This window comes from Grus americana, chromosome 3, assembly GCF_028858705.1.
Source record: "Grus americana isolate bGruAme1 chromosome 3, bGruAme1.mat, whole genome shotgun sequence".
NCBI lineage: Eukaryota > Metazoa > Chordata > Aves > Gruiformes > Gruidae > Grus > Grus americana.
In genome coordinates this window covers 64,114,064-64,129,823 of record NC_072854.1, presented here as the reverse complement: position 1 = coordinate 64,129,823, position 15,760 = coordinate 64,114,064, and the positions used below count along the sequence as shown (strand labels likewise).

General features: G+C 38.5%; 1 protein-coding gene across 3 annotated transcripts in view; it reads right to left on the bottom strand.

Annotated features, from left to right (window-relative positions):
• Positions 1-1,728: 1,728 nt before the first annotated feature.
• The window catches only part of PEX7 (peroxisomal biogenesis factor 7), a 45,821-nt gene continuing 31,789 nt past the window's right edge, over positions 1,729-15,760 (bottom strand). For 2 of the 3 annotated variants that reach the window (XM_054821092.1, XM_054821091.1), the window contains exon 10: positions 4,127-5,246. In XM_054821092.1, coding sequence (XP_054677067.1) covers positions 4,995-5,246 — 252 coding nt within the window. In that variant the 3' untranslated portion in view covers positions 4,127-4,994. Of the gene's footprint in view, positions 4,023-4,126; positions 5,247-15,760 lie in introns of those variants that run through there. The other variant, XM_054821093.1, reaches the window with a different exon arrangement.

The window sequence follows — 15,760 nt, the reverse complement described above, 5'->3', positions numbered from 1 at the left end:
AGCTGTGTTGCAAGGCCAGCTTCTCTTGCAACACCTCTCATGGTGCTCCTAGTCTTGTCTATACACGGCAAGGGGGGGCGGAGGGGCAGGTGCTGTCTCTTGCCAAACCACCCCTCTCTCAACATGGATTCAGGCCATGCCCAGTACTAGTCTCCCACTGCCTCTCCACCACTCCACACCGAGAAAAGATGAGTTCTCCTGTGCTTTGCTGGGAAGGCATTGGATAAAGCAGCAGAGGGACCTCATTTGAGATAACAGTGCAGTGAAGGTACTTCCCTCACACTAGCTGTTCTTGTGTCCAGAGGCACCAGTAGGTTCTCAGTTCATAAACTGACTCTGTTACAAAATTTTGACCTAGCAATGGGGCACAGATGATAATGAATAGCTCTGTGGTTCCTTATAGTAATGAGATGATTATGATGCCTTAACTCTAATCCTTTGATGCAAATTATGCTTAGCTCTGCATTTTCACCTAGGTACAATGACATGGGTGAGAGAAAAAACACATGGGGAGCAAACTGGTGTCAAATTGCTAAGGGCATCTTTTTTTTTAAAATGGTTTCTTGGATGAAAATGGTAAAGATCTACATAAAACATTTAATGGACGGTTTGCTTTAATTAGGGTCTAATGCAACCGTAAGGTATATAGGGAAAGCATTGCGCAGAGCTGCATCTATTCCCCATCATACGACCCTGACCATGTTCAAAACTGAGCAGTACTACCAAAAGGCTTAGTACACCCGCACCTATGCAGCAAAATTTGAGGGCAGCACTGTTCTTGGCTAGAAGAAAGAGATCACTTCATCACTGACATGTGGTCTGCACAAAAAGACACAATCATTTAAAATAGCTTTCTTTTATCAAAATGCAGACCTGATGGGACATACAGCTAGGCAAAGTTGCATAAAGTAAGGTCTCTACCAGTAAAGAGGAAAAATGTGACTGTCAAGCAGTATTCGTACAATATATAAACCACAATTACGATACTCAGACTCTCGGTATCTTTCACTGCATTTACTTTTTGATCAATGTTTCTTAATCGGGGAAGTGAATACAAGAGCACAGCCAAAGATACTATGTGCAATTAATTTAATAGCATTGTATGACAGCAAATCCACTCCTTTAGAACGTGATCAATCAATGGGTTTCTTGAACCAACGAGAAACCTATGGGGTCCCGTAAAACAAAATCTTCCACAGTAGCAAGCTTAAAGTAGAACACATTACATCTTTAAGATTGTTGTCATTAAAGGTCTGTTTCAGTAAATGAAAAAAAAGATCAGAAACTACTATCATGCTCATAAAATAAAAAGTATTTCTTTAAAACAATGATAGCAAACATTCCCTGAGAATTAAGAATCAGCAACAACTATTGCCAGTTGTTTTTTCTGTTACAGTGCAGAAATGTTACAGCACATTTTCTCCATTCAGAGATCACATAAGAAGACTAAAGGCCACAGTTTTTATTTACCATGTACATCTTCTGGTCATTTTTCAAGAGAATTAAGTCCGGACGCAGCAACCCTCAGCACTGAAGCTAACCAGGACACGAGAAGGCAGTTAAGAAATTTAATCCACATGTTGAGAGAGAGTGTGTGTGTGTGTATCTTTTTGGTTCAGAATTCCTTTTTTTTCCCCGTCCTGTGCTAGGTTTTCTAAATTTGCCCTTCCAACTGATAACGCCATGGCAGCATTCTGGAATATCCCCCCCTCCCTCCCTCCCCTAGAAACACACATATAAAATACATACCCACTACCACAATGTTCCACTCGCTCAGACAAGTAACTTGTAGTCTAAGCAGAAAAGGGAGATAAAGCAGAAGAGTGGAGTAACTATTAACGTTGAAATAATCAATTTTAATACCTAAAATTAGATTTTATGGCCCATGGTATTGCTGAAAGCTGTATGCAGCACAGCCTTATCGTTGCATCCTTCCCCAGCAATCAGAATTAAGGTGCAATAAACATTTGGAATTTGGTGCAACTCATTGTCACAAAAAAAGAAAATCTACGTTTTGTTATTAATTCAGCTCGAGAAGATGGCATTCTGAAAAATATAATATCCTATCAGGATCCAAATTCTCATGCTGTAGAAAAAGGTTTCCTTCTTTCTTTCTTGCTCTAACACCAAATCAATATATGCCTATCTTCCCATAGCTACCTGCAAGTTCTCTGGCTCCTTCTCCAAGAAAGGACAAACATTAATCATTCTTTCCTTGCAACTTGCAAGTCTTAGCTCCGCTGAATTCTTTCATTTCTCCAAAGCATCCAGCAGATCTGGCAGTGTCTGCTATTGCTTGATATATGAGTGGTGCAACCCAGAAGTGTACAGCATTCATTAACAGGAGACTATGAAAACCCGACCAAAGATCTGCAAAGAGTCTGTTGATGGTAAAGACTGATGATACGGGGTAACAGCAGATGGGAGACAGCTTTAAAAAGGTTAAAAAAAAAAACCAGCTAGCAGGAAACTGGGAGAGAAGTCTAATATGCACCAATGAGAACTGCAGGAGTATCACAGTTGGATCCTGAAAGTGTAGTCAAAGGAGATTGGAGAAGCATACAAACTGAACATCTCTACTTGCCCCAGAAAAATTCAGATGAAAGTATCAGCATGTGGTCTGAGGGGTCAAAGTAGGCACGCAAAGTACTCAAGATACCTATAACATGTTGGGGATATTCTCATAGCTTGGCCACACTGGATCTGCTATGCTTATGTCATGCAGTTAATCTGCATGTATGTAGGTTCACAGAATCAGAAAATGGTAGGGGCTGGAAGGAACCTCTGAAGATCATCTAGTCCAACCCTGCTGCTGAAGCAGGAGCACCTAGAGCAGGTTGCACAGGATCGCATCCAGGCGGGTTTTGAATATCTCCAGAGCAGGAGACTCCACAACCTCTCTGGGCAGCCTGTTCCAGTGCTCTGTCACCCTCACAGTGAAGAAGTTTTTCCTCACGTTGAGATGGAACTTCCTGTGTTCCAGTTTGTGCCCGTTGCCCCATATCCTGGCACTGGGCACCACTGATAAGAGTCTGGCCCCATCCTCTTGACTGGTCTGGACATCAGCTTTCACTTTGGCCAGGCTGTCAGAGGTCCAGAAACACTGAATATATGGTCACATTCCTCTTCTATCTCTTGGGAAAACTTTCTAAGTGAAAATAGAAGACAAGTCTCTAATAGAACAGATGGTTGTCCTATCTCTAGATCTTGAGGATTGTGATCCAATTAGTGTAGTATGTACTTCATTTTTTCCTAAGCATTTTCTCTATCATCAGAGTATCTTTCTGCATGACTTCATCAACTGCTTTACTCAAGGAGATCTAACAGAAAAAATGTATGAAAATAATCTTTACCATCTTTGTGAAGCAGCAATCAAAAAGATCAAACAAATCAGCTGGCTATAAACTATGACATTTACTGTCTATCAAGAGCACTCATCATATTGCACAAGAAAATAATGCAACATGAGTCACAGCAAAACATTTAAGTATAAATGCATCCAAGTGATACAAACCTCAGGTTGACATTACAGTACTTCACAGCAAAAAGATGCTCTTTTATCTTTTTTTTTCTTTTCTACAGTAACATTATTTCAAAATACACTGCCAGTTACTTTTATTCTTTATAAGGTTCAAGAAGATTCAGGCCTCTGCTCTCATTATTAGCCAGACATCACAAAATTGTGTTGGTGATTCTACTCTAAAGACACCAGCTCCTATGTGCCACGGCCACTCTTCGGCTGTTCAGTAGCTGCTGAAGGTTTTGCTGGCTCAAGTACTACCTGTACAGTAAACCAGGTCCTAAAATCTCCACATGCTTAAGTGCACAACATTCAAACAGAGTTTTACTTAAAAACAGACACTAAGGTTAGTGACACAGTTGACACTTTAGCATAAGTCTGGTTGTGACGGAAGAGAGAAAGGTTCCTGGTGTGCCAGATCTTCACTTTTTCTCTAGACAGGAACTGCCAGACATGACGGAGTATAGATCTTGACTAGTTCATCCCAAGAACAGTCCACCACCTACAAAGCAAACAAAAACTATTTAGATCCTTCATAAGTGTCATTTTTACAAAAAACAGAAGGAACTTAGAAGAAATGAAAGCATATTGTGGAGTTAATGCTGGTTGGTACTCTGATTTACAATGCTTCAAAATTATACAATAATGCAGTTGGTTTGGTTTTGTTAAAACTCTGTTTTAACTTTACTGAGATGCATGCAAATTAACAATCTCCTATTTTTCATACTCCCCATGAGGAAAGCGGGGAAACCTTTGGGTTTCAACTGATTGTTCCAAATAGGCTAAAGAACATAATTGAGAATGAAATGAAGGAAGGATGCACAAAAGTCCAGACCTTGTAGTGTTTCTTCTCTTTACAGGGTCTCAGGACCCTTTACCATGATATCTAACCACTTCATGATCAAATCTGAACAAATTTCTTACACTTGCAGGTATGGAAAATTGTTATAGACATTTTCCTAATGGAGAGCTGAGGAATGGAAAAACAAAGTAGTTGACCAAAATGATGCAGGAAGTTTCTTGAAGAATTAAGCCAGAACTCCAGTGTCATACTGATAAGCTATGAGATCACTGTATTGTCTTGTTGAGAAGAGAAATGTCTATTTGCTGAGTATTGAGAATTGGGGGGTGGTGTTGCCTCAAGCACTGCCTAGATCCCACTTGTCTGATGAGAAGTGATGCCGCTTGTGCCGACGGCATCTTATAAACACAGCAACTGATTCCAATATAACTGAAACTTTTCTGAATTGCAAGTCCCAAGCTCTATTCTAGATGCAGGCTTGAACCCAAAATCACAAAACCAGAAGGTTAACCTAATTCTATAGCATTAAAAGATTTTAATAAATAATAAGATTGCACAGAATAAGACTATAGAATGCTTTAAGTTTGAAAATTATTTGATAATGCACTTCAAAGTCTGTAACAAAGTTAACCACGCTTACAATTACTCAAGTAGATGACCTATAATATATATTCACAGAATATTGTGGAAGACAAGAACTAAGGCAAAGGGAAGAAGAAAGAGAAGAGCTAAAGGGGAAAAGCTGATGAGCCCCACAAATATATGCCAGTAAATTTGGCTGAATCCATCTTGCATTATCTTTACAATGTTCTTTCCAGTTGGGATCACAAAGGATACAGTATTGGATCCTCTGCACAACAAGCTTCCTTCTGCTGCAGACTGCAATTCCTGTTCTCTTCTAGAGCCAGAATGAACAGCTGCACACTAAAAATTTGGAAATCCAACTTCAATATTTGATTTCAGACTATAATTAGCCCATTTTGTGTTTACTATACTGCACTATTATTCATTTTTATTGCTTCCTTAGCTGGTTCTACTTAGTTATTTGAAGTGCTTTCCATATACATCTAAATGGATCAAAAATCTCTTGACAATGTGTCTTTCTATTCATACGACATAATAGAGCTTTGTGTAATATAATGTTCTGCTGCATTGCAGTCCCTCAAATCATACCAAAAAGAGAATTTGAGTCCTCCACTAAACGCTATGTAGAAACTGGCAATCACATAAAACACAGGTTTTTTTAATATTCTCCACAGTTCTGGATCAAAATCTGTAGTTCTATAGGCAACACTTTCCACTTTCATAAAGAAACAAGGAACAGAGATAACATTTGGAAAAAATCCCATGAGAATTCCCACCTGCTATCAATGTAATTAGCATCCTTGAAGTAGCCTCTGAACAAATATAGTTACAGAACCATTTAATCTAGCAACACTAAAAATAAACAGGGGATATTAAAAGGGAGTTTGAAAAGGATCACTTGTGGTAATTTACTGGACTCATTGACTTAATGATAGCACATGAAAGATGAAAACATAACCAGCAAACAAAAGGAAAATAAAAGCTACTGCAAATAACAGTGTATGAAGTTGTCCTGTGCAACAAGAGGTCTATAATGCAATACTGATATCAGAAACCTTGATGAAAATACACATGCGAAGAACAGCAAAGAGGTATGTATGGGAAACTGGGACACTACAGCATGGAACAGCATTACAAAATGCAATAGTGTTTCCATTTCTCCAAAATACAGCCAAGACTGTTAGAGAAAGGGGACAACCATAAGCTAACAGAGCGGCAGCCAGCATTAACTGATGGACAGTTGCTGCGTGCCCCTTTGCGGTATCTCAGAGATAATCGCTGCTTCAAATACAAATGACTAAAATGAACTCTGGGACAAAGAGAAGTGCGTGTTCATGCAGCTACTGCATCAGTTTACAAAACGCCTTCTCCTTTTCATTTTTCTTATGACCTGTCTTATACAAGGGTCTTATGACCATTGTATGCCTTTCCTCAGAAGAGGGGAACATAGGATATTGAATATCGGTGCTTTAAAATTATTTAGAAATGTCAGTTCTCATGTGACATATAAACATTTTTAATACATACTTTAAAGCTTTATCCATTTTTTAAAAAATAAACTAAATGCTACTTAATTTAAATATTAAAATAGCAGCAGGAATTCCATTGGGATGAGGGCTGATCCAGCACATCACAGTAAATAAATACGGCATAAAACGCCCCGCAAGTTCCTAGAGTTTATATTTTGATCAATGAAATGATGTAACTAACAAGCAGAGAAAAATCCTCCTGTGGTAGGGTGAAGGACAAAGGAAAATTGAAAATGGACTCACATGTTATTTGCATACTTGATGAAAGTCCTCACCATTAGGAACACAAAGGCACGGAGGTTTGTCTTTGTGTGAAAATGTCCACTCTTGGGGACAAATTTTACTCTCAGATTGAAACAAATCCCACTGATTTCAGTATCTAGAGGGTGCATGATTTACACCTTTTTTTTTTTAAGCTGACATGTAAACAGAGTAGAAGATAGTTTATTTCAGTTGCAAAGAACTATAAATTATAATACCTTTATATTATTATTTTGGACACTCATATGCCATGCAATTTTCATTATCATTTATGAATACTAAATTGTTCTTGTAAGTATACAATAAAATCCTACTATAGCAACTTTTAACTATCAGAAATTGCAGGGGAAAGGAGAATAACTAGAGCTTAATTGTAAAACAAGAATATTCTACCTTACACTGACTGGTACGTTACATCAAGAAATAATGCAAATAGAAAAAGCATTCTAAAGCTGGTAATTTTAATTATAACTAAAGCTATATGGGATAAAGGCAGTCTAACAAAATGACATTTACTGCTTGTCTCTAATGCTTTTATTTCAGTAGCAAAGTGGCAGTACTGGTGTATATGCTGAGGTAGTGTACTGGTATTACTGCAGAATAAACATTATGCCAAGTTATTTGCCAGTAGAGATTTAAGCAAGTCTATCTGAAGCACATAAAATGGGGATCACTCTATTTCCCTTCGAGTAATGCCAAAAAGCAAGCAAACAAATGAAAAACTGCATTGATCACAGGAAGCTGATTGCTTGACTAGAAAATCATAGTTTAACTCAAATGAAACAGCTATCCTATACTTTATTGAAGTGTTTATCCTTGTCCCAGAGTATAACAATGTTTCCCAACAATTGATTTAATATTGACATCCATTCATTTATCAAAGCCATTTCCATTGACTCACTGTCCTGGTTTCAGCTGGGGTAGACCTAATTTTCTTCCTAGTAGCAGGTACAGTAGTGTGTTTTGGATTTAGGATGAGAATAATGTTGGTAACACACTGATGTTTTGGTTGTTGCCAGGCAATGTTTACACTAAGTCAAGGACTTCTCAGCTTCTCACCCCACCAGCGAGTAGGCTGGGTGTGCACAAGAAGTTGGGAAGGGACATGGCTGGGACAGCTGGCCCCAACTGACCAAAGGGATATCCCATACTTTATGACGTCATGCTCAGTATACAACTTGGGGGAAGCTGGCCAGGGGCTGGGACCACAGCTCAGGAACTAGCTAGGCACTGGTGGTCTGCGGATGGTGAGCATTTGTGCTGTGCATCACTTGGTTTGTATATTCCTTTATTATTATTACTACTATTATTATTATTCTCTTCCTTTTCTGTCATATTAAATTGTCTTTATCTCAACCCATGAGTTTTACCTTTTTTTCCCCATTCTCTCACCCACCCCACTGCGGGGGACTGAACGAATGGCTGTGTGGTTGTTTCAGCTGCCTGCTGGGTTAAACCACAACACTCGCTAAGTGATTTACTCCTCTGACAGGCCCTCTGTTTCCTATTCATCACAATCATCTTGCTTTGCAATAGACTTAGACCTTTTCGAGCACTCAGGAGCAATCCATACAGTCTAGTGTAATTACCTGCATGACATTCTGCCTCTCTACAGTTCAGAAGAAGCAAGAAAACAAGAAAAATCTCCCAAGTTAGTAGCTAACTGTTTTTCAATATCTGAAGGCATAATAAACCCCAAGCCCTAACCAAGATAAAATACATTCAAAAGAACAACTATAAAACTTTGAGTTCAGTAACCCCTTTTTGAAGGGGTTTAATCAGAAGAAAGTACAGCCCTCTCTAGATGAGTATTTCCAGAAGTGTATTGGTGCCACTCAGATTCCAAAGTGCTCATAATAAATCACAGAATAATACGCAAACGTGTCTGAGAGTGACCCATTTCTCGTCTCGGCTTTTCTCCATCCCATCCCATTTTCAAATAAAACTAATAAGGCCTGTCTTTCTTCCGTAGAAGAGACAGCGGAAAAAGTATTCAGTTCTTCACTTCCATTAATGCTGTGTTTCCCTTCCTCTTTTAGTCCCTTATCTTCTGTGTCTTTTCATACAGAATTTAATGGTCTATTTTTATCATTATTACGTATTTTTGAGGGGTCCTGAGCATCCTCTGCAAGCGTGTGGGATGGAGATTAAGGGGAGATAAAGCAAGCTATTAGGTCTGCTACTCATCAAATTACTTTCACAGGTGATCATTAAAACTGTTTGGTTAAGTGCATAACGGATCATGCGTAAGTTTAAATGCATTGAATATGTATTTTGTACTAGAAAATCCACACCACTACTGTGGCCTTTTGTTTGGTCAACAGTTGCCAAGGTGCACTGCACATGATGCTTACTTTTACACAAGAGTGAAAGTGATAGGAGTTTGTAAATTAAAACTTTTTATTTTCAATGTGCAATAACACCAATCATTTTTTTTAATTTACTTTTGAAAAAACATACATTGATTTAGTTATTATTTCCATTAAAGACGGAACAAAACAAACCCTGGACCAAAAGTTCTTATAAAGATCTAGGTTCAAACTACAGCTATAGGAAAAAAGATGTTCCAAATATGGCTTAAGAAATCCATTTCTTACTTAAGGAGAGAAAAGATAAAAGACTTTTGGGGTATTATTTTTCAGATTGCAAAGATATGTCACAAAGAGCTGATCTAAAAACCAGGGAGCTGTCTCAACATTTGTTTCGTTGCTCTGACATGGGTGACAAAAAGATGATTTGGTAGTTGTGCTACATATTTCTAATGCCATTCTTCTGAGTATTCATTTCATCAGTCAGATGTAAAGGAAATTGAAATGTGAGTTGCAGGTTAGAAAACTTCCACAGAATTTGTAGCAAGTCCTCTGTAGTCTACAGGTAAGGGGAAGGATGTCTCCTCAGTCTTTCAAGAACTATTTTTGATTGGCAAAGTCAATCATAAGTTCTGTAGAAGATACACTGGAACTGGAAAATGCCTTTCTGTGCTTATACTAACCACGCTGACCCCAAATGCGGTCAATTTACATGCAGTGAAACTGTGTTTTCTAATGACCCTATCTAATCTTCAAACTCATCCTTCAGCTCAGAGTTAAGCTAAGTTCCTTCCTTTTGGGATATAATCACAGATAATCATAAGCCAAACAATGGTTTTGGTAACAGCTGCAAAATCCTGTTGTCCTCCATTGAGTTTCACTAGTGCAATTCACTGGGACTTCTCAGATGTATTGATCATGCAGAAAAGAAACAAAAATCTAGTACATTGACTAAAAGATGAGGCTCACAGAAGTAGCAACTATTTGTAAGCCATTGAATCAAGTACAACGAACAAGCAACACATTTATTGAGTAAGAAACTCCTGCCTCCCACCTCTTCCGAGTCTTCAGAATCTAAATTGAAGCGCATTTTCCTCTCCGTATACTTGTGGTTTTTATGGAATTGTGATGCCTGACAGCAACTTTCCAAACACCTTAGGATGAGACTTCTGCTGATAATGGCAAAGAGTGACCATTACTCATGAATGGCTAGCTTTGACTTATGCAGAGAAAGTTTAGTTTTAATGATTTGGGAAAGACATACAATAAGGACCAGTAAGAAATGGCACCTCCCTTTCTCCCCTCCAACTCTGTAAAAGAGTTCAAATTGGTTTAACATTTGCATCTGGTTAAATTTGATCCTTCCACGCAAAAATCCACTCTGAAATTAAGTAAAAGAACAGATGCTGTAGGATCTTTTTATCTCAAAGGATCACTAACTGCATAACTTTAGTAGCATCCTGGAGAAGGACCATAAGGAGAGATTAAAATGAAGTACAGATAGCAATATAATTATAGCAGTGTGATAGCCACAACAGCTGGGTAGAAGCTATCAGTTCCTTGGCAATTAAGTGTAAAAGATAAGAGCAAGCAATCAAAAGAAAAAGCAGAGAAAGTCTCTGTTTTTCTGTACATTTCCGCAAGATGTAACTCCACTTTTACATGAAACAGTGAACATTTCTGAGCCTGTTGAGGGTGCACAATTAATTTAAATGAACAGCAAAATGCATAGCAAAACAGCCTCACTAAAGACATCTTCTGCATTTATAGTTGGCTGTATTGCTTAAAAGCCAACTTCGGCAGCCCCTCTCCTGTCCGTTCTCCTGCTTGCTGTGTTGGCATATCTAATGGCACATTGCATGAGCTGCACATAGAAAACAGGTAGCAGGACAAACCTGTACACCAAAACTTGACAGATGATCAAAAATTTCTCCATCAAGCTGGAAGAATTTAGAACTAGACTTCAGTTGCCTTCAGGGGATGCAGCTCAAGGGTGTATAGTTTCATATGACCTCCCTCCAAGACTAGTAAGAAACTACAGCTTTTAAAATTTTAGTGGTACTGATGCCGTAAGAAAAGTCATAATATCAATCAGTACAGCAGCGTTTCAGGGGATCAACAGACTGATGCGACAAAGCAGACACCTCTGCTCAGTTCTAACTGCCTCTGGCAAGGGGGAAGGAAGGAGCAGACTGCGGTACGGCACAACCCCGCAGCTTTAGGGAGAAGAAAGTGGAAATTCAGGGAAGCTGGATCACAAGGACAGTGTAACACAGAGCACGAGACTAGTTTCATGGGTACTGCACTGATATTATCACTGTCTCCATATTATTTGGTATCATGTGTGCCTATTGTATCCTCAAACACAGTACAGACAAATTGTGGCCAGGCCCTTTCTTCCATCAATACGTCCCAGAGCTCCAGGTGCTTTGAAGAAATAAGAGAAACCAGTTTTATGTGAAGTAATCTACTCTGGGGGAATATTTACAAAAGGAGGTGCAGCCACATGGGGAGCTGGAGAATACAAGTTTGCCTCCCAAACTATGTTGACACAAACAGCTATTTAGACAGCTAGCTGCCCATTTGTAGTATAATTACCATCCAAACACACAACCACAGTAAAAGAAAATGGTAAGTGATCATATTTGCGTTGTACATAAGTTATTCTAAAACCTAGACTTTAACATGCATTCAGATAACAGATGATTTTGGACTAGAAAAGTGACATTTAGTTTATCCTCATTTGGTGCAGAACAATTTTAATTTCCAAAGGAAGCATCTCAGTCTTGTATATTATTGAAGTCCAGTTCTGATTTGGCATGTCACGGATGTCTAATGAGTTCTACGTCACTACACCACTTGCCATTATTTCCACTGAAAATCATGTATCCTTGCAATTTAGGAAGGTCATTGTTCATAGTGTAGAAGTACAGAGAAATGGAAAGATTCCTCTCCTGTTCCCATTAGATACTTAATCCTGTTCTCCTCAGCAAGATAGAAAGCCTGGCACAATGGAAAGCATTAATTTATACTTCCCACTGGCTGCTTTACAGAGTTCAGAACAGATGTGAGGTATAGGCTGAGAAAGGTTTTCACACACAATTCAGAGCTTCGGTTTTTCTTACGTTTGTGTTAAGCAAAATACAGCTTTAGAACTATAACAAAAAGGCTTATATATTTTTTGTCCATGATTTAAATAAATTCATGGTACATATGTATTTTCTATTGTTTATATACTTAGTGAAATTATTTCAGAATCAAGACAAGAAGTGAATGTTCACAGTATCTGTACTTTGTGTCACTGATGGATTGCCTAAAAGACATTTAAAATTAATTCATGACCTCCATATCCCATTAAACCTACAACAGAAGAAAAAGGCTGCTTTTAAATAAAGGTGCACAAATAATACCAGAAGTTACATTCATGCTTACATGCTGTAGGGTAAGCACAGCAAAAACCCAGTAAGAGCTAGGCTTAAAGGAGTATTAAATTTTAATTCATGGTCTACTGGAGGGTGTCCCTGCCCATGGCAGGGGGGTTGGAACTAGATGATCTTTGAGGTCCCTTCCAACCCAAACCATTCTATGATTCTACGATCACATACAGGGAAAGTAAGTATCAGGAGAGAAATAAATCCGATGAGCTACAGAGTACAATTCCAATCTATGGTCTAGCATTATCAGCCCCTAGTGAGGAACAGTATAGAGCTGATTACCATTTTCATATTCTACATACATCCTATGCCTATCTAGTGTATATAGAAAGGAGCAAACTTAATTGTTTTTCTTATCCTCAAACTTTGGAAAGAACTATCATGTCTGGTTTAAAAAACTGCATACTCTTAATACTGCTGACAAGGTACATGGATTTGTTCAGTTCTTAATACTGTACACCATTACAAGTTTAAAAGATTTTTGGTGCGTAGGGTCTTGTGCGTGCCAAAGCTACTTTGGCTGAAAGCTGGAGTTGGGAGAATTTTCTCCTGGGCAACCTGCCTTGCAAGCTCTCACATCAGCACTTGCAGTTCAACAGAGAAATACCCTGAATATCATGAGGATAATTTCTGTTAATGCTTTGCACTGTAAAATGGACATTGTTCTATGCACCTGAAAGCTTTAGTTGTCTGAAATTGCTATGAACCTGACACCAGCGTTATGGTGGAAAAAAACCCCAAACCAAACAACAGTTGATTTTATTAAAATTCAAAGTTTTCAACAAATGCTTACTTTATGTAGAGGCAGATATCCCAAAATAGATATCAGAATCTATCAGAATTAAGCACAAAGGAGTTTTCTGTTTCATCTAGCTAATACTTATCTTCACAACCTGGGACTCATCCCTTATGACCAGATCTCTGTCCCACATGTTGTCTGCTCTTAGCAGGATACTGTACAAGAACCAGCTTGCCTGCATGTACCTACTCACTGCCTGTGGATTCTGTTCAAAGCTCAATCAGTTCCACAGAAACATTGTGTAATTCCTAGATCAGATACTTAATCACAATACCTATTCTGAACACTTTTTCAAAAGTACAGACTGGGTTTTCCTTGACATGTAAAATATACTTCAAAAATGCTGAAGTTCATTGGGCAAAGTCAAAGAAAATATCATCTGGCTAGATAACAAAAATATCATTAAGAAGGAAAGCAAAGGTTAATGACCAGAATGGTACTTAATTTGACTATAAATGAATAGCTTGTCCATTATGAATACAATACCCTGCATGCATGGAGGAGAGAAGCAGTTCAAATCTCAAGTCGTAACTCCTTATAAAGCACACAGTGAAAATCACAAATCATACAAATGCACAAAGAACAAGAATGAATGGGGCTCATTATCAGGTCTTGATGGAGAGCAGACATGAAGGCAACCTACATGTTGGGAACAGCAGCACAAATTTAAGCAAATAATCTTTGTTGGATTGATGTAGAAGCCAGGGAAAGGCTGCAAGTGCTCATACTGGAAGCAGCTATTCAGTAACTGTTCATTCTTTATCTTGTAGTTACAGTTTAATTCTATCACAGGTTTTTAAACTTCTTTTAAAAACCAGAATATTTACATTTTGCATTGCTGTGATATCAAACCCTCACAATACTCAACAAATCAACTCAACAGAAAAAAACCAGAGAAATATTAAAGCTGTTGCAGATGCCAGACTTCGGTCTGGAAGGCACGCTGGCATGCAGTGTGTATGAATATATACCTCAGATTTACAGATTTTGTGTATTAAGTCCAACATCGGACTTGTAGAATTTCTGTGTGGAAAAATAATACCTGGATGCACGAATGCTGTAATGTAGATGGGTATGCATACCATCGTTTTCCTTTTTCCAACACAGAAGTGCATGTGCAGTTGTTTGCTTTCAATTAATTATCTATCATCAATGAGCACTTACTTGGTCTTGTTCCAAGAAGGCTATTCCATACACTGCAGTTACAAAAGAAAGAATATCCACAGAGCAGGAACTCCAAGTTTGACAGATAGATCATACAAGAAGTCATATCTAGCCAGACAGTGAGAAACACCATGTACTGAGACCCATTCTGTAACACACAGGACTCTTTGCAACACGCTTGTAATCAAGATGTAATCATGTCCTCAATTCAAAATGAAGAAACATCTTCTCACCTCATTCAGATCCACGGCAAAACCCACACCAACTTCATGGAAAGCTGAACTGGGCTCGGAGCATGCAGTGACGTAGCACTGTAAGGCCCCAATGCACTACTATATGCTTGCTGCTCCCTCTGGCCCCAGTTCAGCCAGGCTTGTACCTATCCACTCACTTGGGATGGAGTTTTAATTCCCAGCAACTGGCCTTCAAGCTATTCTTACCCTCCTCTGATGAAAAATAATCTGAAACTTGAGAGGTTTTTTTTCAGCATTACAAATTCCTCTATGCGGTTCACAGCATGGCCTCGTGAACCGTTACTGCAGCACCTCTGAGGCAATGGAATTAAGGGAACAAGCAACCAGGCAGGAAACTCTTCAAGCTGGCATTTGGCTAGAATGGTTCCACATGCATTACGCTAAGTATTTTACCAAACTTACATCTTTCTCCTGTGCCCTTTTATCAGTGGCAGAAATTCCGATGGTTTTATTTGCTTTGTCAAATCAGAATTTCAAATGCAGATGTTACAAGTCATTTTTAGCTGGGGTAAAAAATTAATTTCACTGTGAATTAGAAAGGAATCTAGATGCAAATGATATCTGTGGTGCATTAAATACTGCATTAGTTATAGTTAACTCAGTGATAGTAATTTCTGTGTGAAAACTATAGGCTTTCTTCTTTAAAAGCAAATAATTAGCTTCAGTTTTTCTGCCTTTCTTGCCTAAAAAACCAGTTCATACTACAAACAGCAATCCTCTGTTTACAAAACATAAACCAGAAGCAGAGGAGAATCCTACCACAACCAGTACATAACCAGTGCCCCTGATAAAATGTGTTCCACTCATTCACGTCAGCAGCTGAGGGTTTTAGAATTCTAACTACATATTAAGCCTCTTCTAGTACTCCAAATATTACGACAAACCAGGTCTAGGTATTCTGTGTGACACTACCAATGTTTAACTTGACATTCTAAGTAGATGAAAGAAAGCTTTGTATCCCAGCTTGGCATTCTAGGCCCTTCTCTATTACTCTTCCTTCTGAAACAAAACTACCTCATTTGCCCTGAGCTCAGCATGGCTTTCAGCTATCTGATTTTGCAATTCTGTCTGTCCTACCCAATGTCAAGTAACAGCTTTATAAA